Source organism: Bubalus bubalis, chromosome 6 (assembly GCF_019923935.1).
Source record: "Bubalus bubalis isolate 160015118507 breed Murrah chromosome 6, NDDB_SH_1, whole genome shotgun sequence".
Taxonomy (NCBI): Eukaryota; Metazoa; Chordata; class Mammalia; order Artiodactyla; family Bovidae; genus Bubalus; species Bubalus bubalis.
Window position 1 is genome coordinate 49,585,491 of NC_059162.1, and position 24,833 is coordinate 49,610,323.

At 45.3% G+C, this 24,833-nt stretch overlaps 1 protein-coding gene across 2 annotated transcripts in view; it reads left to right on the top strand.

Annotated features, from left to right (window-relative positions):
- Positions 1–24,833, top strand: part of ABCA4 (ATP binding cassette subfamily A member 4) — a 144,415-nt gene that overhangs the window by 104,596 nt on the left and 14,986 nt on the right. For both annotated transcript variants that reach the window (XM_025288233.3, XM_044944665.2), the window contains 14 exons: positions 707–966; positions 1,567–1,691; positions 2,180–2,278; positions 3,044–3,230; positions 5,907–6,001; positions 7,488–7,520; positions 8,890–8,995; positions 9,125–9,199; positions 9,450–9,619; positions 11,524–11,701; positions 18,036–18,151; positions 19,361–19,508; positions 22,562–22,685; positions 23,251–23,380. In XM_025288233.3, the coding sequence (XP_025144018.3) occupies positions 707–966; positions 1,567–1,691; positions 2,180–2,278; positions 3,044–3,230; positions 5,907–6,001; positions 7,488–7,520; positions 8,890–8,995; positions 9,125–9,199; positions 9,450–9,619; positions 11,524–11,701; positions 18,036–18,151; positions 19,361–19,508; positions 22,562–22,685; positions 23,251–23,380 (1,846 nt within the window). The remainder of the gene's footprint in view (positions 1–706; positions 967–1,566; positions 1,692–2,179; positions 2,279–3,043; positions 3,231–5,906; positions 6,002–7,487; positions 7,521–8,889; positions 8,996–9,124; positions 9,200–9,449; positions 9,620–11,523; positions 11,702–18,035; positions 18,152–19,360; positions 19,509–22,561; positions 22,686–23,250; positions 23,381–24,833) is intronic.

Here is a 24,833-nt window from a genome sequence, read left to right on the forward strand (position 1 = left end):
GTGTTAGCTCATTTAATCTTCATAATAACCCTTTTCTTGTTTTCATTTTACAGATGAGAAAACTCAGATTCAGACAGATTGAGTCATTAAGACAAATTTGCACATCTAGTAAGTTAGAGTCAGGATTCACACCCAGGTCTGCTAACTCCTAGTTTATTGGTCTTTCTACTTTCTACTTCTCGGTGACCTCTAAAAATATAGAAAGAAACACAGGTTATACATGAATATATTTTGCTGTTAAATTCAAATAATACAAAAAAGGCTAACCCTTCCCACTTTATCCCCTGCCCCATCCAGCTCTGCCCCTGAAGTGATCTTTTAACAATTAACAGGTATTCTTTCAGAACTTTGTACATGTGTACACATCGTGAGTGTATGTGTATACATAAAACATGTTTCTTTCCATATGACACATGTGCTAACATACATATGATCTTATTACACGTATTGTTCTGAAACTTTTTTTTTGCTTTTATGTTTTGAACCTCTCTATCTTGTCCTCTTTAACTGTATAGAGATTTTTTAAGCAGTTTCAGGCAATTCTGTCAAAAATGATTTATATCAGAAAGTAGAATTTAAAAAATTTTATTAACCTTCCTGACAGATATTTTGTTTCTAACTTAGATGAAGGGAAAACTAACACAGTGAGAAAAAAATTGACCTTGTGAATGTTTTTCTAAGTTACTCATTCCATCCTCCAAACCAGGAGGCACTCAGCAGAAAAGAGAAAACATCAACTTTCGACACCCCTGTTCGGGTCCTAGCGAGAAGGCCGGACAGACTCCCCAGGGCTCCAGCAGCCAGCCCGGAGAGCCAGCTGCTCACCCGGAGGGCCAGCCTCCACCGGAGCGGGAGGGACACAGCCGACTGAACTCAGGAGCGCAGCTTATTGTCCAGCACGTGCAGGCACTGCTGGTCAAGAGGTTCCAGCACACCATCCGCAGCCACAAGGACTTCCTGGCCCAGGTATTACCGCGGTCTTTGGCTGTGCCTGTTTACTCGTGGCCTCCCTGGCCTCCCCGTCCTCTCCCAGGCTTTCTTGGGCATGTGGGGTCAGACATAGCCACGGCTACCATCTTTGGGTTCTGTCAGCTTTGTTTTCTCCTTGCCAACCTTTGCTTCTTCTTGGTAACATGAAGCTTCTTTGTAAGTATTCTAGTACACTTAGCAGAGAAAATAGCATAATAATGAATATATTAATATTGGTTTTATTTTTACAGGGGAAGGTAAAATCATGTTTTTATTCATTTTTTGCAGACCTTATGTCATTGTCTGCTTTTTCTCTTTAGATTTTTTGTTCAGAAGCAGAAACTCTGGTTTACCTCTGGCTGAGCACTGGCCTACTTTAGGGTTCAATACTGGCCTGCTTTAACTACCCTTCAAAGGGGGGAACGTTCTCTGTTCTCCTTCACAACTTGCCTTTGCACATCCGCACGTCATGTTAATCTCTATTAGGGGCTAGTTATGAGGCTGCTGGATAAATGTTTAAAAGACTGTGTGTGTGTGTGTGTGTGTGTGTGTGTATAACATACCATAGCCTAAGTTACCATGTTTATTTTCCCACAGATTGTGCTCCCGGCCACTTTTGTGTTTTTGGCTCTAATGCTTTCCCTCATCATCCCTCCTTTTGGTGAATATCCTGCTTTGACCCTTCACCCCTGGATGTATGGACAGCAGTACACCTTCTTCAGGTGTGTAGACTCGCCCCCAAGGGTCATCATTCACCTCCTTGGGTTGTGGGGCCCTTGGGTCCCCTGCTGCCTGGTAGGGCCCTGACCTTCCCACTCTCTGGGACAGTCACCAGTGTGATAGGGGTCCTCAGGCTGCCCTCGGAAAGAAAGATAACTTACCTGCCACTTGGGAAAGGTGACCTCCATGTGGATACCCAAGACTGCCAGGAGTAAAGGAAAGAGAAGGCAGATGGTGGGTGAGTGGGTTTAAGTTCCCTTGTTTTGAATTGCAGACATGATGTGGCATCAGACTACTGAGTGTGTTCAGGCAGCCTACCTACCCCCTTCTCAGGAGACCCATAGCCACATCAAGGCAGCATCCTATGCCCTGTGTACAGGCCTGGCACACAGTACCCATTCAGTAGACATTTGTTGAGTTGCATGTTGGTGGCTTTGTTCCTCTGTCCCAGTCACATGTCCACTGTCTATGCCCCTCTCACTCTGTCTAGCATGGACCAGCCGGACAGTGAATGGCTCTCAGCACTTGCAGATGTCCTTGTGAATAAGCCAGGCTTTGGCAACCGCTGCCTGAAGGAAGAGTGGCTTCCGTAAGTCCCTATGCTCCCCTGCTGTAACACCAACAGCTGCCCTGGGAGACCCCAATAGTGGGAGCCTAGGACAGCATGGTTGGTGAGACCCCATCTATATTACTCAGACACTTCCGTATCCCTGAGCAGCACTCACCTGGCCTCTCCTTCAACACCTGCGTGCAGGGGTGTTCACTAGCTTTCAGGAAGCCTTTGCATCACTGGATAAGTCTCTGTTTCTATAATTCTCAACAAAGTTCCAAACTGAGTTGACATATGCTACTCACAACTTATTCGAAAGGAATCTGAAGGAGGAAGGAGAGAGATGGGGGTGTGCTCTTGTGTAAATGGACCTAGAATGGCATTACTTACATATATGGCCAACTTTCAATATTGCTTTCAGTGTAGAGAATAGAGTTCTAGAGGAAAAGTCATGCTTTTATTCATTGGTGGTTGAAATACACCAAGAATTTAAAATGTTCAGTATAATTTTAAATGCTTTTTTCATCTAGTCTTTTTCAGAGTTATTTGTGAGGACCAAAATAGACTAATTTCAAATTCTTATATTTGTTCCCTTAACAGAGCTGCCAGCAGATAAAAGGAAAATTAAGTCATTCTAGATGATCTTTGGCCAGACCCACACCCCCTAGTCAATCAACAAAATTCTAGTCTTGATTTTTTTTGAGCAGAAACCTTTAAGAGTAGAAGAAAATGCATGGGTCTCATTTTTAGGAGTTTTTATAAACTTTGAATCTGAGTGTGGAATATGCTCTTGTCTTCCATGAGGGAGTTCCCCTGTGGAAATTCAAGCCCCTGGAAGACTCCATCTGTGTCCCCGGACGTCACCCACTTGCTCCAACAGCAGAAATGGACAGCGGACCAACCTTCACCTTCCTGCAGGTGCAGCACCAGAGAGAAGCTCACCATGCTCCCTGAGTGCCCTGAGGGCGCAGGGGGCCTCCCACCCCCACAGGTACCTCCACCTCCAGGGGCCACCAGGGCCCCGAGCCTGCCTGCAACTGCAGCCATTGTACCTCCTGAGTTTCTAGACAACTAACATTTCAAACTAACAGCTAAGTGAAGGACTAAGTGAGGCTCTGGGTCCTCACCAACTGAAGGAAGTCACTGACCAAAAGTTTCATTTCCATTAAACACTCCCATTCAATCTAGTAAGAAAACATCTTTAAGTAAATAATACATCATGCATGCTTACTATAGAAAAATTAGAAAATACAGAGAAGTCAGAACAAAAATATTTCACCCTATCACTTGGCAATAACCACCAAAACATTTAGTTTTTATTTGTTCAAACAGGATTATATTCAAAATGTTGTCCTGAAACCTGCTATCAATAACATATCGTGAACATATGTCCACATCAGTAAATATACACCTACCTCATCATAGTATGCCTCCACACTATCCTACGGTTTGGATTTACTTTAATTTATTTCATCTCTCATTGGAGAAAGCAATGGCAACCCACTCCAGTACTCTTGCCTGGAAAATCCCATGGATGGAGGAGCCTGGTAGGCTACAGTCCATGGGGTCACAAAGAGTCAGACACAACTAAGCGACTTCACTCACTCACTTCATACTTTATCACTGGAGAAGAAAATGGAAACCCACTCCAGTATTCTTGCCTGGAGAATCCCATGGACAGGGGAGTTCATGGGGTCGCAGAGAGTCAGACATGACTGAAGTGACTGAGCAAGCAAGCAAGCATCTCACGCTGCTGATAGGTGCTTTCCTGATAGCTCAGTTGGTAAAGAATCTGCCTGCAATGCAGGAGACCCTAGTTCAATTCCTGGGTCAGGAAGAGCCCCTGGAGAAGGGAAAGGCTATGCAGTCCATGGAGTCGCAAAGAGTTGGACATGAATGAGCAACTTTCACTCATTGCTGAACATGTGGGTTTTCAATTTTTCTCTGTTATAAACAATGTTGTAGTGTTCATTCAAGTGCACACTTATTAATAATCTTAATTAAGAAGTTTGCCACGTGCTGTGTAATTGACATACATACACACACATGCACACCACACAGAGTTAGCAATCTATGTTTCTCAAGGATATCAGCAATCTTGGCTCTGAGCAGCATCCTCATGGAGTTCTAAATTCCATAATGTATCACAATGGGCTTCTCCATGGGGTTTCAGAGACAGTGAGCTGGGCCAGAGAAGTCTTACTTTGTCTAAGGTTGATAACAGGCCTCCAAGCTGACTAGGACAGAGCTGGGTCCTATACGGTCATCTCTCATGATTTGCCAATGAATGAATGAACAGATCCCCAAGAGGCAGTGGGATGAGCACCATCATTGGCATCAGAGAGCCATGGATGGGTTACTTGGCCTCTCTAATAAATTGGAGATAATTTCCTCACTTATAAATTGAAGATAACTACACTTTCTTAGGGGTCCCAGATGGCTCAGCTGGTAAGGAACCTGCCTGCCAATGCAGGAGACATAAGACACGTGAGTTCAATCCCTGGGTCAGAAAGATCCCCTGGAGGAGGGCACAGCAACCCACTCCAGTATTCCTGCCTGGAGAATCCTTATGGACAGAGCAGCCTGGCAGACTACAGTCCATAGGGTCACAAAGAGTCAGACATGACTGAGGCGACTTACCGTACACGTCTGCCTCTGGGTGGCACTCTTGACACCCAGGTTCATGACTGACCAGAAACTAAATGCTATGTATTCTTATATTTAAAGTGCCACCTGGTGGTCAAACTCACGCACTTTTGAATTCTCTAAAATCTTTTGATTACCTTGAGTTCTAGATGAATTTTCAAAGTGATGTAAATTGTAAGGCACTGTTTGATTTCTTTCATTCACATCTCAATTTATTGTGTCAACTCTATGCCAGATACTATTCTGGGTGCTGGGGACACAACAGCTAACAAGTCAGAAAAAGTCCTGGCTCTCTTAGAATTTGTATCCTATCCTACAGACAAAAACAAGTAAACAGATTGGAAGGAAAATTTCAGATAGACATGAAGTTGTGAAGACAATACTACCATGTGTGACTGGATACAGAAAATACTTCTCTGAGGAATAAACTTTGGGCTGAGATTTGAACGATGACAAGTTAGCCATGAGAGGTTGTCCAAGGAGAGGGAGGGAATGAGAGGTGTGCATCTGAGAAACAGAAGTGGGGAGGTCAGGGAGCGAGGGGGTACCTACAGGTGAACTCAGCCTTGGTAACGAATTTGGATCTGATCCTATGGCTTATTGGAGTGTGGTAAGCAAGGCAAATGGTATATTCTGATTGATTTTTTTTTAAGCTCAGTCTGGCTACTGAATAGAGAATGGATTGTGGAGGGCCAGGGTGGAAGCAGAGACCAGTTTGGAAGTGTCTGTAGAGGCCCAGGTGACGCCTGGGTGGAGACTTGGTCTAGGGTGATATGGTAGAGCTGGAGACATGCAGTTGGATTGGAGATTGATTCTGAAGTGAGAAGTATCCTGGGTCATCAATGGAATAAAGAAAAAAGAGGGCTCGAAAGTGACTTTCACATCATTGCTGTGGGAACTAGGGAGACACCAATCCTTTACTGTCTTCCCAGTAGTTGAGTCTACAAATAATTTTTGGAAAAGAACAAGTAGTTTCACCTTGAATTCAGAAGTAATTAATGCAGATATGTCCTTGCTTCAGAGAATACAACGCAGCACTGAAATTCTGCAGGACCTTACAGACAGGAATGTCTCCGACTTCCTGGTAAAAACATATCCTGCTCTTATCCGAAGCAGGTAAGATACTTTTTTATACTTTTCATCCTGGGTCCCTTGGGAAAATATTAACTAAGATCAGAAGATAATTTTCTCTCATGACTTTTCAACAATCAGGGCAGTGGAATTTTTTTTTTTTTTCCTAATTTGAAAGTCTCAACTGATAGAAAAGACAACTGGGGCATATACCAGTCAAATGCAACTTATGATTAATTTTGATCTGTTTTTGGTTTTGTTTAGCCCAAGCAAAGTTTAACCCATGCACTACTACAAGTAAAATAAGAAAGTATAGAATTTTTCCAAAACACAGTCTCATATTTTAAGTTGTTCAAAAAGAGAGGTAAAGTTTGGAGGGAGGAAGGAGAGTAAGGGGGACAGGGAGAAGACAAAGAGAGAATTAAAAAAGGAAAAGTAAGAAGCAACAAGGAGAAAGAAAACAATGAGACCAAGATAGGAGCGAGGCAGTGGGAGAGAGTCCATGTGAGCCCACAGGTTGTCCAGGTTAACTGTACTGTCGTACTCTAACTGTGAATTAGCCCTGGTATCACTGCCCTTTCCAATGCCAGGCACTCCTCTCAGCTCTGCAGCTGTTCTCATTGAGCTCCATCCAGGATGGACCAACTTCAGCAGCCCCATCACAGCAAACAGTGAGACAAGAGCATGCTATGGAGAGAGGGTTATAGGGGACCCTGGTCTAAGCCCCATGTTCTCTGGAATTTTAAAATAAAACATACTGTCTAACTTTAGGCGTATTTTCAGTTGCTTCCCCTCCCAGTCCCTAAGCAAAGGATTAATGGACTCAGTTAACTACACACACTGCAGATGGTGAAAGCAGCTGCTGAGAAAGGAGTGCCAAGCCAGCAGTTAGCAAATGAGGAACATCATTCGAGCACGAAAATACAAGCAGAGTGCATAGAATTTATTCAATAATGCAGTAAACAATGACCGCATCCCACCCTTTGTTCTCAGCAGCACATTTGCAATGTGGAATTTTGGATTTTGTGCTTTGTGGTGAAGATAGTTTGTGAGGACTGAACTATGAGGACTAGCGCTGGTTCTGTGTGTTTCCTATCTTGTAATTTTGTCCCTTGTTGGCTGGAAGTCAGTCCCTTAACTGCACTAGGAGTAATTCAGAACTTCCTCCAAGCGTGCAGGTGATTATGAGAGTCTCGTTCTTGCCGATGCAAGAGGGGAGGGCTGCAGCCTTCATTCCACGCTGGCATGGTCATTGTCATATTTCCTGGGTCCAGATCATCTGATAGATGACCTTACAACAGGGCCAGCCAGAAGGCCTAGCAGTCAGGATGTGACTGGAGGGCAAGGGTTAGAAAACATCAGTCTTTTCTCCACAGATTTTTTTCAGGCTCAGCCCTTGGCCTGTGAGGGGCTATCAGGAAATACAAAAATGCCCCTTGAAGACTGGGACACCCCAGTGGGCATTTGGGAAAGAAAGTTAACACTTCTGTATATTTGTTGTATTCACTGTATGATTTGTTTCGGCTTTCAGTTTGAAGAGCAAATTCTGGGTCAATGAACAGAGGTAAGAAACTATTTTTGTAAGAAATTAAAATCTCAGAGTGATCTATTTTAAATTATTGTGCATTAAAAAAGTCACACCTCAGTCATGTGAATGAGCTGTTCTGTACGTGCCCAGGAATTCGTAAGACATGTCTTAAGGGACACGTGGCTACAGACACCCTATGCCCAGAACATGCTCAGTGGTAAATCTCCTTGGAGGACATAAATGAGAGGGGATACTTCCTGAAGAGGAGTTCCAGAGCACTCTCCCTCCAGGGAGGTTCTAAAACCTCCAAGCAAATAACAGTTTATAACAAGAGCACGAGTACCCTACGCCCTGGCATTCCTTGGCCCATTCCATTTAAGGCTCCGGGAGTCTGGCCCAGCCCCTGACTCACCCTGTTCCTGGGTATCCAGGAGGTTCATTGTGGTTCCTGAGGTTTGAGAATCCTCCAGAGACAGTCTACGAGTGAGCTGGCCTCCCTAGGGTCCCTCAGGAACAGGGCCTCTAGAATGAATGTGGAGCTGATGTTGACTTGATTTCCTGGGCAGGATCTAGGCCATGAAAGTAAAATTCAGCTTTCAGAATCATTCCCTAGAAGGTAGTGAGGGGCCTCAACTGAAGCAGAAAGGTAGGGAGGTGGGGAGGACAAGTTGAGTCTCTGAGAAATAAAGTTCTCCTCCTCTGCCTCCCCTACTCAATACATTTTGTTTGTTGAGAAGTTTGGCTTTTATGCTGCCATTGAAGAGTTTTAAGCCAGAGAGTGACATGCCCAGGCCAGTGTTAGGGCACCAGTGTGGAGGGTGTGTTAGACAGGGCGAGACCCAAGGCTAGGATCGTAGTTGAAGACCAGATAGGAGTCAACGCAGGGAGTGGTGAGGGACTCCCTGAGTCAGGGATGGGTGAGAGGCACCAAGAGAGGATGGCAGACTGGGCAAGTGAGTCCAGCACACTAGAAGTACCTGCAAAGTATAGAAGCAGCACAGGGGGAAAGTCAGGGAAGACCTCAAAGAGAAGCTAACACAGGACAGATGAGTTGGAAAGGCACCCAGAGAAACTAGCAGCCCTGCAAAGGCAAAGAGACCACGCTGAGCTTGTGGCATGACTGGATGGCTGGAACGGGCCACTGGAGATCAGGCATAAGGAGGGTGAAGTTGGAGAGGTTGGCAGACACCAAGCTCAGAAGGAGTCAGGACTGCACCCTGGAGATAAGGAAGAAGCTGTGAAAAGTTGGTTTGTAAAGTGAAGCCATGTTTCCCACTAGTGCAGACTATTCCTGCAAAAATGCACCTTTTCCTACAGAAACTGAGAGCTATGGCAGCCATGAGGTACACACACATGGTCACATGGTTCATGACATAGAACTGAGAACTTCTTGTTCCCTTGTCAGGTATGGAGGAATTTCTATCGGAGGAAAGCTCCCAGCTCCCCCCTTCACTGGAGAAGCACTTGTCGGATTTTTAAGTGACCTTGGCCAGTTAATGAATGTGAGCGGGGTATGTAAACAGACTGGAGATTTGGTGGGACTTTCAACTGACCACTTATAGAAATGATCATGAGTGCTAAGAAGAGGTGGTGAGGGGGAGTGGGAAAAACCCTCTTGTTTGTTTTTTATGGCTTTCTAGGGCCCTATGACCAGAGAGGCTGCTAAAGAAATGCCTGCTTTCCTTAAACAACTAGAAACTGAAGACAATATTAAGGTATTGGCCCTGCGTGATCTGCCCTAGAGCTAAAAACTCACATGAGCTGGTGGCTGTTTTATTTTCCCAGCTTAATTAAATTCCACCCCCACTCCTGTTGGAATCAGGCATGAAATGTCTCCCAGCTGCCAAAACCTTCCTCCTGCTCCCATTCCTTTTCCTGCAGCTCATTTTTTTCTTTAAATAGCTGCTGTTCGTGCAGAGTGTCCTGTGGAGTAGAGCCTAATGAAGCCACCTTCCTGTCCTCTAGGTGTGGTTTAACAACAAAGGTTGGCATGCTCTGGTCAGCTTCCTCAACGTGGCCCACAACGCCATCTTACGGGCTAGCCTGCACAAGGACAAGAACCCCGAGGAGTATGGCATCACCATCATAAGCCAGCCCTTGAACCTGACCAAGGAGCAGCTCTCTGAGATCACAGTGTAAGCCAGCGTGCCCCCCGCCTCACAGAGTTCTTGTCACCTTCTCCACTCTGAACACCGCAAGAGGATTTTCTCTAGCAGGAGCTGCCAGACTGGATGGCAAGCTTGTTTAATCAGGTGCACAGAAACATAAGATTCCTTGTGCCAAACTGCTTGGCCATTCTTTCTCCTTACTTATTTGGAAAGTAAGCATATGTTTGGTTCCATTCCCTTTTTGCTTTTGGTAACACATTGCTCCTGGAACTTACACAAAGCGTCTCCTTTCCGTTATCCAAAATGACTGCCAGTAACTGGGAAGTTCAGTAAATCTTTCATTGCCGCAGCAGTGATTATCTTAGATTCCGGTAATTTCCCCCAGACGGTCAGGCTTTGGACCTGTCAACATATCCTTACCTTCCTAAAGCATAGGCTCAGCTTCAAGCAGTAAAAACATTGGTCTTTTGCAATTTGTAGCATGTTTGCCTTATCAAAGGTCTATATTTGGTGAGAGTGCTTTTGTTAGTACAGACTCCTTCTGGAAGGCAGTAAGGGGGCCCTGTATACTCCAAGTGCACTGACCATGCCCAAGGTCATGGCTAAACTTGGATCTGAAGCCATAGGGACCTTCCTTGGGACACCGCTGAGGCCCTAGACTGAGGAAAAATAGTCTATGTCCATTCCCACTTAACCTAAGTTTCTGTACTTTCTGCCAAGCCTTTTGAATATGAAATATGAGATAGGAGTCTTGTGATTATAAGAATAATATATAAAATAGTATATGTTCATTAAATAACGTTTATAGAAGAGAGTTTTAAGAACTAAGTTTCTATAACCCAACAATTTAGGGTATTTCCTATAACCACTTTTTGGTGTTTCCTTCTGATCATTTGTTCTAATCTTACTATATGTGTGGATCAAGCTGTCTGTCATTTTAACAGGGGCATCGACCAGCATATATAGTGCTTTTGTGGGAATTAGTGAAAGGTGCTTCACGTGGCGCTAGTGGTGAAGAACCCACCGGCAATACAGGCGATGTAAAGAGACATGGGTTCAATCCCTGGGTCAGGAAGATCCCCTGGAGGAGAACATGGCAACCTACTCCAGTATTCTTGCCTGGAGAATTTCACGGACAGAGGAGCCTGGCAGGCTACAGTTCACAGGGTCGCAAAGGGTTGGACATGACTGAAGCGACATAGTATGAACACATGTTCCTTTGTCAAGATGGGCAATGGCCCACACCAGAGTTCATGGCTCGTATGTGAAGCCTGGGTTAGATTTCAGCCCACACTTGCCCCATCAGGCAGATGCTTTCTATCTGATCCAGGAAAGAGTGAATATTGCCAAGTGCCTGCATAACCATCGTGTTCCCTTCTCACTTAAACTTACATTATAATGTAACATTTCTCTGTGTTCTGATGTGTTTCTTAAATGCATGATTTAATAACTTATTGCCTTTAAAAATGTACTTCTTTTCACAAACCATGTATTTATCTACATAAAAATTCATGAGTATCTATAGACAAATTATATAAAAGCATTATAGTGCATGATATTTTTGAGGTAAAAATCCATTCCTATACACAATCAACAAATAATTAGAAAATGTAATACAAAGAAAATGTATCTAGACTTTCATATTAACAGGGAACCGTGTATGATATCACATACATTGGTTATATATTACATAACCTTAACATTCAACATCACCTAGAACAGGAAACACACAAATCCCCACTTCACCTTCACCTTGACCCAGTTTGATTTAGACAGTCCCGTGGGATGACAAGCTTCAGGTTAAGAAAGGAGATTCTGGAGGCTGTTCCCTGGGTGGGGTGAGGACTTTCCAGAGCCTCATCTTGTCCTTCTGCTTCTATGCCTCCTCCTTCACCTGCCTCTCTCTCCCCATGTCTCCCATCCTTCTGCAGACTGACCACTTCTGTGGACGCTGTAGTGGCCATCTGCGTGATTTTTGCCATGTCCTTCGTCCCTGCCAGCTTTGTCCTTTATTTGATCCAGGAGAGGGTGAACAAGGCCAAGCACCTCCAGTTTGTCAGTGGAGTGAGCCCCACCACCTATTGGCTGACCAACTTCCTCTGGGACATCGTAAGTATCAGGTCACGGCACCGCTCTCGCCACCCTGGGCCCAAGGGTGTTTGTGTCTGTTCTGACTGAAGGAACACAGCAGGGTGGGGCTCTCATGTGGCCAGGGCTGCCAGAGGGTGCCATGCCCAGGGCCCAAGCTGGGGAAAGAAGCAGGGCGCAGCTCAGCAACTGAGGTGGGGGGTGCTCAGTTGTCCTGCACAAGGGGCCTTCTGACCCACCAAAAACTCGCTGCTCGGCAGGCCTGAGGCTGGCCTTCCTGGGAATAATCTGGAGCTGAAGAGGTAATATAAAGAGGTCCTTCACCCTACATGCTCCTCTTAAATCTCACCACACCCTCAAAGTGGGTGAAATGGAACCTCCCCTGTGGTCGAGTCACCATAAACATAGGATATCCAGTTAAATTTAAATTTCAGATAAAACAATGAATAATTTTAGGTATAGTTTATCCTAGTTCAGTTCAGTTCAGTCACTCAGTCATGTCTGACTCTTTGCGACCCCATGAATCGCAGCACGCCAGACCTCCCTGTCCATCACCAGCTCCCGGAGTTCACCCAAACCCATGTCCATCGAGTCAGTGATGCCATCCAGCCATCTCATCCTCTGTCGTCCCCTTCTCCTCCTGCCCCCAATCCCTCCCAGCATCAGAGTCTTTTCCAATGAGTCAACTCTTTGCATGAGGTGGCCAAAGTATTGAAGTTTCAGCTTCGGCATCAGTCCTTCCAATGAACACCCAGGACTGATCTCCTTTAGGATGGACTGGTTGGATCTCTTTCCAGTCCAAGGACCTCTGAAGAGTCTTCTCCAACACCACAGTTCAAAAGCATCAATTCTTTGGCACTCAGCTTTCTTCACAGTCCAACTCTCACATCCATACATGACCACTGGAAAAACCATAGCCTTGACTAGACGGACCTTTGTTGGCAAAGTAATGTCTCTGCTTTTGAATATGCTATCTAGGTTGGTCATAACTTTCCTTCCAAGGATTAAGCATCTTTTAATTTCACGGCTGCAATCACCATCTGCAGTGATTTTGGAGCTGAAAAAATAAAGTCTGACACCGTTTCCACTGTTTCCCCATCTATTTCCCATGAAGTGATGGGACCAGATGCCATGATGTTAGTTTTCTGAATGTTGAGCTTTAAGCCAACTTTTTCACTCTCCTCTTTCACTTTCATCAAGAGGCTTTTTAGTTCCTCTTCACTTTCTGCCATAAGGGTGGTGTCATTTGCATATCTGAGGTTATTGATATTTATCCTGGCAATCTTGATTCCAACTTGTGCTTCTTCCAGCCCAGTGTTTCTCATGATGTACTCTGCATAGAAGTTAAATAAGCAGGGTGACAATATACAGCCTTGACGTACTCCTTTTCCTATTTGGAACCAGTCTGTTGTTCTATGTCCAGTTCTAACTGTTGCTTCCTGACATATAAACCTGCATATAGGTTTCTCAAGAGGCAGGTCAGGTGGTCTGGTATTCCCATCTCTTTCAGAATTTTTCACAGTTTATTGTGATCCACACAGTCAAAGGCTTTGGCATAGTCAATAAAGCAGACATAGATGTTTTTCTGGAACTCTTGCTTTTTCCATGATCCAGCGGATGTTGGCAATTTGATCTCTGGTTTCTCTGCCTTTTCTAAAACTAGCTTGAACATCTGGAAGTTCACGGTTCACGTATTGCTGAAGCCTGGCTTAGAGAATTTTGAGCATTACTTTACTAGCGTGTGAGATGAATGCAATTGTACAGTAGTTTGAGCATTCTTTGGCATTGCCTTTCTTTGGGATTGGAATGAAAACTGACCTTTTCCAGTCCTGTGGCCACTGCTGAGTTTTCCAAATTTGCTGGCATATTGAGTACAGCACTTTCACAGCATTATCTTTCAGGATTTGAAATAGTTCAACTGGAATTTCTAGCTTTGTTCGTAGTGGTGCTTTCTAAGGCCCACTTGACTTCACATTCCAGGATGTCTGGCTCTAGGTGAGTGATCACACCATCATGATTATCTTGATCATGAAGCTCTTTTTTGTACAGTTCTTCTGTGTATTCTTGCCACCTCTTCTTAATATCCTTTGCTTCTGTTAGGTCCATACCATTTCTGTCCTTTATCGAGCCCATCTTTGCATGAAATGTTCCCTTGGTGTCTCTAATTTTCTTGAAGAGATCTCTAGTCTTTCCCATTCTGTTGTTTTCCTCTATTTCCTTGCACTGATCACTGAGGAAGGCTTTCTTATCTCTCCTTGCTATTCTTTGGAACTCTGCATTCAGATGCTTATATCTTTCCTTTTCTCCTTTGCTTTTCGCTTCTCTTCTTTTCACAGCTATTTGTAGGAGTTTATCCTAATTCCCCCTCAAATATTGCATTCTTACCCAAAAAACATTTATCAGTTTTTGACCTGAAATTCAAGTTTAATTGCATGTTCAACATTTTTATTTGCTAAATCTGGAAACCCTATCCAGGGGCCTTATTTTGATTTCCCAACCAGATCTTCATTATATTAGATGAGCTACCACTTCAGAGAACATGAAGAAAAAGCTATGTATCAAATCAGAAGCAGACTACTACCTCAGAATCAGAATTTGTGGGGGAAGAAAGGAGTCAGGATGGGCTACTTACTTTACTACAGATAACAGGGTCCAAATGACTTGACAGCAAAGGTCTGGTTATAATGTGGGAGTTGTTTGACACCAATTCCAGTCTATTCCAGGCATCTTGGGACCAAGATGCTTTGTTTTATCTCGACATTCTAAGACTAACATGAAGATGTTAGTCTTCCACTTCATGTGAAGATAGACTATATCATGATGGAGACCAACACAACCTTTTCCACTATGATTTTTAATAATGATGACAGATTTAGGGTTTATGAAGACATGATCTCTTCTCTCTTACTCAACTTACTAAGCAGCCACCATTTAACAGTATAAAACCAGAAATCACCGGTAGCAACTAATCTTTTCTCTAGCTTCTGTCTACCTGAGAAAACACTTATGAACACATGGGGAGGAGGTCAGAGACAATAAGCCTCCCTCTGAACAAGAACATCACTTGTAGTCACTCATGTTGGCCTGTGCTTTAAACATGAGAGAAGCTAGGCTCTCCTGCACTGAAAAGCTATTAAAGTGCTGGTTTTGCATCCTATTTTTTTTTTAAGACAAGGAATAGAATTTACAGTTGAGGCTGACCCATGCATGTGCCTGGCTATAGACAGAGATCTCTGAGTCTAAGGAGAAATTTGTGGACAGAAAGACAAAGCGAGTGTCTGAATGGGAGATGATTCTAGCAAAGTAGACACTTGGCAGTCTAATGAAGAGCTTGGAAATGGTGACTATGATGCCAGCAGGCTTCCTGATGCTCTAGAATTTTAAGAATGGCCTGGAATCAATTCAAGGAGCTATATTGTTGGGACTGAGCACCCTCGTTGGCCAATGGTAAAAAGATAACATTGGCCTGGAGGTCATTGTTGAACAAATGAACAAACACATTTTTTATATCATTCACTCAGCACATAGGTGATGTTTTAAGTTCTGCTTTTTAATATATCATCTGTTTTTCTTTTCTTTTAAAGTTTGAAATAACCACAAACTTATAAAAACATTGAAAATACAGTTTGAAACTTTTTTTGAGTCATTTGAGAGTAACTTCTTCATAAGACACACACACACACACACACATTGCATTTCGTTGCCCTGTCTCTTCTGTCTCCTTCAGCCTGGTTTGGATCCTTCCTCTATCCTTAACACTCATGACTTGACACTTTTGAAGATCGTAGACCAGTTGTTTTGTACAATGTCCATTAGTTGAGGTTTGCCTAATGTTTCCCCATGTTTGGCTTCAGGTCATAGCAGCAGTCTCATGAATGGATGCTCTATCCTGCTCACTACACCCTATAAGGTAGCTTCTAATTTCAATTTGTCCTAGTACTGGTGATCACTTCTGTCACTTGATTAAGATGGTGTCTGCTGAGCTTGTTCACTGTAAAGTTACTCTTTTTCCCTTATAATTAATCAGGATTTGGAGAGAGGTACTTTGAAGCTAGGGCTTCCCTGGTGGCTCAATGGTAAAAATCCACCTGCCAATGCAGGAAACATAGGTTCAATCTCTGGGTCAGGAAGATCCCTTAGAAAAGGAAATGGCAACCCACTCCAGTATTCTTGCCTAGGAAATCCTATGGACAGAGAAGCCTAGCAGGCTACAGTCCATGGTCTCACAAAGAGTTGGACACCACTGAGCACGCACACACTCACACACACAAACACACAAACACAGAAGAGTCTTATGGGCTAAAGTCCGTGGGGTCGCCAAAGAGTTGGACATGACTGAGTGACTAAACAACAACAGACATTTAAAAATTATTTCTACATCTCCCTTGTCTTTCCAGGGTTTGAGACCTAAATTACCATTAAATGAAAGAATTAAGTAAGTTCTAATTTGATATCAATTTTCCAGGATACTAAATATTTTTCAATGAAAAATATTGGGGTATCAATGATATTTTTAGATGCCCTCCACAATAAGATGAGAGGAGTTATTTAGAAACTTAAAACTTCCACTGAAGAAAACACAGTTTTTAAAGTTTTCTAGCCTCATGGAGTCCTACTGAAACAGAGTAAGTTCCCCAACAACAAAGTAATCTTTTAAATTTCATCTAACACAAAAGTAAAACTGTAACAATACTCAAGAGGTTGCTTTACCTCAAAGGAAAAAAGATCTGTAAGGCAGCTGAGAGGTCACTTTCTTCAAGTCTGTTTCTGGAACGTGGACGTCAGTCACGCACAGACACCTCCTTCCCCAGGACATGACTCAGTGACTGAACAACAACTTTGAAGTTATGTAAATATCCTGTTTTTTTTAATCAAACTTTCCATTTATTCGTATGTTTATTTATGCTTTTATGGAGTCACAGTTCCTGTGTTAATCCAGATTACAATCTGATACCATTCTTACTGATTTTGGTGCTCAGATTATCCCGTTTGGCCAGTGGGAACTCCTCCACGCCAGCTCCCATGCCCTTTGGACTTGTGTCCACGTGTTCCTTGAATTCATCCAAGTTCTCTGCCCAGTCCTACCCTGGAGTCAGTCATCTCCCCAAGGAGTTCTGGGTCCTTCCAGTGGGAAATGTCCTTCAAAACCAAGACTTTGGTGGTGAATATATTCACTGCCCCTGGGGTATCAGTGGTCCCAGGCCTTCACAGTGGAGACAACTAGGTGAGATGTGCACGTATCTACATAGACATGCACACATTACATCTATACTTCATCTATATGCTGAACTAAACTGAACAATTGTTGTTATTGCTATTTAGTCACTAAGTTGTGTCCAACTCTTTTGCAACCCTATGGACTGTAGCCTGCCAGAGTCCTCTGTTCATGGGATTTCCCTGGAAGGAATATTGGAGTAGGATGCCATTTCCTTCTCCACTGGATCTTCCCAACCCAGGGATTGAACCTGCCTCCGCCACTGGCAGGAGGACTCTTTACCACTGAGGGACCTGGGCATCCAACAAAACTGAACAAAACATTTATTAAAAAAACACCACCAGTTCCAATCCAGCACTACAGGTTCACTCTGGCTTCTGTCTTTCCATATTTGTAACTCCCTTCTCCAAAAGTGAACAACTGGTTGCTGTTGCCCCTGACTCATTTACCTGCCTGAGCTACACACCTGTATGTAGCAAGTTCCCCATCTCTGCCTTCGTCCTCCCAGCTGTGTGAACACCCTCCTCTCCCTCCTTCAGCCACCCGCCTTCTTGCGCAGGCCCTCTCCATTCTGCTCTGGCTCTGATATCGCACACCAGATCAGCTCCTGTAAGGACACCATCCTGACCCCTCCTGGGGCTCCAGCACCCCGTAACAAGTCACCTCCATGGATGTCCTTCTTAGGTTCTCATTCTGCTTGGGACCATTCTGACTCCTCCCCTACCCTCACCATGGCTGCCCACTTTTCCCTGTCCAGCCTGACGGACTAAATTCTGTTAAGAGAGGGGAGGAAGTGATGTGAGGCCAAGGATTATACTATAAATTTTTCTGAATTCTGGAGACATGCTTAGAAAGTAGAATCAACAGGACTTTGAGACCGATTAGAAAGAGGAGAAATCAGGTGGAATTTTATAATTCATTGTTTCAAAAGATACAACTGAAGGTTCCCTGTGCAGGGAGGTGGGGGTGAAGTAGGGTAGGAGGACGAAGGACACCTTTACATACGTTTGCTAGCCAAGAGCTGTTTATACAAATAGAGTCAGAATCCCAAACTGGAGGAGCCTGGCCCAGCCCGTGTCTTACTGAATGAGAAACAGAGGTGCAGAGATTAAGGACCTTGCTCCCTCTTCTCTCTTCAAGATGAATTACACTGTGAGCGCTGCACTGGTGGTGGGCATCTTCATCGGGTTTCAGAAGAAAGCCTACACTTCTTCAGACAACCTTCCAGCCCTTGCTGCGCTGCTCATGCTGTATGGGTGAGTCGTGTGGGCCCTTAGCTAATGGGAAGGGAAGCCAGGGGAGGAGCTTGCTCTTCTGACAGAAAACCTGGGTTTCCAGTGTCCAGATCAGCTTCTAGTTCCTGGCAGGGTCTGTGGCTGCTGATCAGGAATCTGGCTGGCTTCTGTTTCTGACTCCATGCATGGAGGTGTTCCTGCAGCCGCGTGCACTCAGGAACAATGGAGACACCCCATATGGTTTGAATCTTAATCTTCCTCCACTCAAACTATGGCCTGACCAAAGTCTGAGAATCCATCACTGCCCAGTTCCTCACTCAGCTATGACTGTCATTCATCTGTGGTCAATCTGTCCATCTCAGTGTCTCCTGTACCAGCCAAAAGTTATTTGTACATAGAAGACTACAGCTGAGAAGTCATTCCTGGGTCAGGACCAGAAAGTAACACAAGGATTAAATCCAATAGAATTACAGAGCATACAACTTTATATCCAAGCCCACCACTTACTATACATACAACTGCTGCTGCTGCTAAGTCACTTCAGTCGTGTCTGACTGTGCGACCCCACAGACGGCAGCCCGCCAGGCTCCCCCTTCCCTGGGATTCTCCAGGCAAGAACATGGGAGTGAGTTGCCATTTCCTTCTCCAATGCATGAAAGGAAAAGTGAAAGTGAAGTCATACATATAGCTGTAGACAAGTAATTCACCCCACTGGGGCCTGAGTTTCCCCATCTGCAAAATGGAGATCAGGATACCTGGCCCTTCCTACAGGGCCCAGCAGTGTCTTGCCAGAGCAATGGCCTCTCTTCATCTCTCTTAGAGAATTCAGGAACAAGTGTGAATATGACATATCAGCTCCAGTGAACTATGAATATTAGCCTGTTGGAATCTCAGCCCAGCTTTGCTGATCCAGACTAGAATGGAAAGTGATGCAGGGTAGAGAATGCTCCTATATATTGTGTAAGGCTTTATGATTTACAAGGCACATTCACAGCTACTATCTCATTGTTCCTCACAAGAACTCCACGAGGTGGTCAGGAAAGGCATTGTTGTCTCCATTCAAAGATGAAGACCAAAGACCAAGGAAGGGAGCATCTCTTTGGTTCCCCTGGACTCTTCATCAGTTCAAACATACCACCCCGTGTGAGAGGGGGATGAATTATATCTAGGGGCACAGCAGGTGGGGTGGAAATTGGAACTCCATCAACTGACTTGTGTCATTTCACACAGGTGGGCAGTCATTCCCATGATGTATCCGGCATCCTTCCTGTTCGATATCCCCAGCACTGCCTATGTGGCCTTATCTTGTGCTAATCTGTTCATTGGCATCAACAGCAGTGCCATCACTTTCGTCCTGGAATTATTTGAGAATAACCGGGTAAGTGTGCCTTTCTTGGGTCCTTCGTTTGATTATTGGGACACTAGAGCGTGTGTGCGGAGAAGGCAATGGCACCCCACTCCAGTGCTCTTGCCTGGAAAATCCCGTGGACGGAGGAGCCTTGTAGGCTGCAGTCCATGGGGTCGCTAAGAGTCAGACACGACTGAGTGACTTCACTTTCACTTCTCACTTTAATGCATTGGAGAAGGAAATGGCAACCCACTCCAGTGTTCTTGCCTGGAGAATCCCAGGGATGGGGGAGCCTGGTGGGCTGCCGTCTATGGGGTCACACAGAGTCGGACACAACTGAAGCGACTTAGCAGCAGCAGCAGCAAAGAGTGTGTGATGGTCAAGCAGAGCCAGGGGCAAACTCCGTGTCTGTGCATTCTTAGTGTGTAAATGAATGTTGCTTCTTCCTTTCCTTTATCCCTCCCCTCTTCCCTTCCTTTCTTTGTTTCTTTAAGCTCTTTGTTCATTCATATGCTTTGAATGTCATGGTTTTCTGGACCCTTTCTGCAATTTATAAAGGACCTTTCATAATTTTAAGCTTTTAGATCTTACTTCTTCAAGAAAGTATCCTTGGGGACTTTGGGTCTTAGGTTTTACACATACATATACACAAGGTAACTCATTCGTGTAATTTCAGAATTTAAAAAGAACAGAAAAGCATACATAAGTCTCCTCCTTACTCCTGTTTCCCACTTGCCTAGTTCTATTCTCCAGAGGCAACGTTTTGTTCGAATTTCTTACGTATTCTGAAGTGCATGCATGGGTGTTCAGTATGCTGACATATAAACAAATACATATATGATCTTTCTCCCAATTTCAGACACTTATTGTAACAGAAAAATATGAAACTTAACCCTGAGATTAGGGTCAGGAATCTGCAGTGCTGAATGACCCACTTTCATGAGCTATGCTGTGCAGTCGTCACATGCACACCCCCAGACTGCTCCTTGCCCAGCAAGAACTGGCAGAATGAATACTAAAACAGTGGCAGTGCCCAGGGCTGTCTTTGCTCTGCGCTTGCTCCCCCGGTCCTCTGTGTCTGAGCCTGGCTGTCCTGGAAACACTCCCGAGGGTCAGTGGGCTCTCCCGTGTGCCTGTGTCCCCAGCACCTCTCTTGCCCTTCTCTCTCAGAAGGCCTTTGCAGTTGAGAGGGTGGGCACCAGCCAGCATGTCTGCACACCTGTCCTGTGGCCCCTCTTCCACGCCTGCTTCCAGGCCTTGCTGGGAGGACCCAAGGCAAACCTGCATTAACCACCCAGTCCCATGGCTTCCGGAGAGCAACTCTTTCCCTGACCTCATCAGGCTTTCTGTAGCCACTAAGCAAGAAGCAAAACCCCAGCTGTCCCATGACTGATAAAAAATGTACCACATCACAGTCAGACCCCAGAAAGGAGGTGGATGAGAACACAGACTCCACTAATGACCAGAGCATCCTGGAAGACTGAATATGCTGCTCTTTGGAGTTGCTTTTATCACAGGCTCACAGCTCACCACATCTTGATAGAGTATGTTACTTCAAAATAAAGAGCTTAAACCAACTTAAAACATCCCACTCCTGCAGGCTGCACTCATTTAGCCAACAATTACTGAGTGCGTACCCCTCCCCTGCATAAAAAAGCTGGCTGCTTCCCCCTAAATTGTGGAATAGACGGATGCTGCAGAAATTCCCAGAATCCCACAGGAGGCTCCTCAGGTCACAGAGACATCCACTAGGAGAGCACCGTGTGATGAATGTGCCAGTATAAACCAGTGTGGCCCCAGGAACTCCCTTCCGGTGAGGAAATGATCTGCATGCTGAATTAGGAACTGATATAAGCGGAGGTTCATAACCTCCCATGAGACAGTGTGTGACAGAACATCAAAGGAGCAAGACTGATAAAGCACCGCAGACCAGAGTGGGCCAAAAGAGCTGGACTATGGGGTCAGCAGGACCTCAATAGAGGAATTCCATTCAAACCTGGTTTGGAATAAGTAGTATTTTATTAACCTACTTAATAAACAGTGAAGTACCTACAATGAGCTAATCAGGTGTCAGGTGCTTAGGAAGGACACCAAAATAATTTAGACCCAGTCCCTGCTCTCTGGGCACCAGTGACTAGTGCAGAAAATAAGCAGGTAGAAAAAAAAATTAATCATGGTGATGTGGTAAGTCCTCTAAGAGAGGGTTCGATGTTTTTCCATGGGAACCTGGAAAGGTTTAGGCAAGAAGAGAGTATTTGAGCTAGGTTTCTAAAGAAGGCCAGGAATCTACCAGAGAAGAGGAGGGGAAAGAGCATTCTTTTCACTAATAGCAATGGTTAATAGAAGTTACAAGTGCAAGGGCCTAGAGATAAGAACGTAGTGCCTTCCAGGAAGAGTGTGGGGGGACGATGGGGAGGGTAGATAGACGGCGATGAGGTGATGTAAGCAAAAGTGCAGAGGCCAGAGAGGAAGGAGGTTGTATGGCAGAGATGGGCCAGAAAAGCAGGTCCGCCTCAGCCCCTTGTGTCCTCTCTGCCTGACGCGGACACCGGAGGCTCATACAGCAAATGCAGTCTACCACCTGAAAAATAAGTCCCCCAGCACAACCAGGCAGCAGGCAGGATCTCCGGCCATCTTTTCTGCTGGTGGCAGTTGCAGACAGCCCTTGCTGTCCTCTGGGAGCTGAGAGGCAGAGCTAGAAGATGCTCAGGGGCCCTCTCCGCTTTGGTACGAGCTAGGCTACGACACTGCCAGTGACAGAGCCTGAGCCCCAACACAGCCCGCAGCTGTACCAAAGGAGGGAGAGTTCAGGCCACAGGCCCAGCAGCCGCTGCATCTCCTGGTAACAAAAGCCTAGGAGGCTTCCTGTGTAATTTCAAAGTGAGTCTGCAGTGAAAGCTCCCCAAGCAGGCTGCTGGCTAGGGACACCTCCTGTGAGTATTCCCAAGCCTCCTATCTGCTTGACAGATCCCTCCAGCAGCCAGGCCCCTCTGGCTGCACACCATCCCCTGGCCCTACTCCACTCAGGAGGGGGCGGACAGGCTTGGCCCCATCACTGACTGTCCTGCTTTTCTATATTTCAGACGCTGCTCAGGATCAATGCCATGTTGAGGAAGCTGCTCATTATCTTCCCCCACTTCTGCCTGGGCCGGGGTCTCATTGACCTGGCACTGAGCCAGGCAGTGACAGACGTCTATGCCCGGTTTGGTGGGTAGCAGTCATGTGGCCCTGGATCCTCCAAGACTGGGAGAGCTCCAATGGGAGTTTCTATGACCAACCTGCAGCCTGAACTGGGGCTGGGGGCACCTGGTTGGTCTGGGATTTTTTCCTGATACTAGAAGGAATCAGGGTGCTTCTGTGTCCATGGTTGAGGAGCATAGGAGGGATCAGGGACAGTTCCTACTCTGACTTGAGCCAATATGAGACTCGGGTGATGGCTCAGATGGTAAAGAATCCACCTGCATTGCAGGAGACTTGGTTCAATCCCTGGGTTGGAAAGATCCCCTGGAAAAGGTCATGACAACCACTCCAGTAGTCTTGCCTGGAGAATCTCCATGGACAGAGGAGCCTGGCGGACTGCATGCAGTCCATGGGGTCGAAAAGAGTCAGACACAACTGAGAAACTAAACACAACACAGAGACTTGGGTTTGTCACTGACTTAATCCCTCGCATAAGGCGTGGTCTAGCTGAGCCTAGTGTTGTAACTAGGTCTTTCGGGACGGCTGGGGCAGCAGGACTTATCTGTTATTTTCTGGTGGTCTGCATCCCCAGGTGAGGAGCACTCTTCAAATCCATTCCAGTGGGACCTGATTGGGAAGAAGCTGGCTGCCATGGCAGTAGAAGGTGTGGTCTACTTCCTCTTGACGCTCCTCATCCAATACCAGTTCTTCTTCAGCCGATGGTATGCTCCGCCACCACCCCGAGGGCACCAAGCCCAGCTCCTCACATCTGTCAGTCAGGGGACTTGATTTCACATCCATGTGGTCATCTCTTTCCTTATGAGCCCCACTGCATAAAGACTGTTATGCTCTCAAAGCCCGGCTTGTTCTGAATAATGCAAGGAGAGACACATTAAAACAGTCACATTAGAATTTGTGAAAATTTTAAAGTGTTTAGAATACAGTGCAATTAATTTCAATCACTAGTATTTAATCCCATTCATTTAATAAACATAATCATATTAAATTGGATCATAGCATCACAAATGATAATGATTAATTGATATCCAAAGTACTAGGAAATCAATACATGCATTCATGAGGAAATAGACAAATCAGACCCCTTTGCTAATTAGAGATTTGAGAGTTGGGACAGGGCAGAGGGGGGAAGAGAGTAATGCGGGGGGTGATATTTGAGGTGAAGGCGGCCAGGTGCAGTGTGGTGGGGGTGGAGCAGTGGTCATGCCCCCCTGGTTGGGGAGCAAGAGGGTTGTCTGCCAACCCAGACCCAGCCCAGCCATGCCTTTCTTCCCATTCTCTTGCTCAAGGCCCTGCCTCATTCTGAAGTGGGTGCTCAGGTTTCCAGAAGGCAGCCCCCTCTGCAACCCAAGTTGATATTTACTGGCCTTGGCTCAGAGCCCTGAACTGCAAGTCACTGGGCACTCAGAACAAGCTTTCCTGGACAGTGTTTGTCCCCTACCCTCTTACCCTCTCAGGCCAAATGTGGTCACATATAAATAAGGATTCAGAGGGCTTGTCTTTAGCTTTTAATCCTCAGGGAATTGAGTTATTGGAAAGAGGTGGAATAAGATAATGAATGTCAACACACTTAGAATAAAAAAACATGACCAGAAAGTGATTCTAGCATGAGGATTTGTCCATGGGACCCTCAGTCCTTGCAGGCCCCCCTCTGCAGCTTTGGCCACCTCTTTTTTTGGGGGGGAGGCACCTCTTTAAGAGGCCTTGGGTGGGAGAGAAGCAAGAGTTATTTACTAAAACAGACACATTAGCTTCAAACTCTGGTGTCAACACATCAAGTGTGTACTTCTGTATTAGAGCAGAAAGAGGACCAGAGAAGTGTTCCGAATCTCTGGCTTCAAGAAGACAACAGTGTCCATCCTGAGAAACAACCAGGAAAGGAGAGAAATGAGAGGAGGGAAGAACGGGTGCTCTTGGTAGTGGGTATGCCCACATGTGGGGAGTTCAGGATGGCTATGAAAGGAGAGGGTAGGGGTGGTGAGAGATGAGTCTGGAGAAGAAGGCAGAGTCAGGTCATGAAATGCCCCCTCACCTTGGTGAGGACTTAGAATATAAGCCTGAGGACAGCAAAAAGTTGTTGGGGTGTTTTAATCAGGGAAATGACATGATCTGCTAGCATTAGAAACAGAGAGATCAGACAGGAAGCTGCTTTGTTAC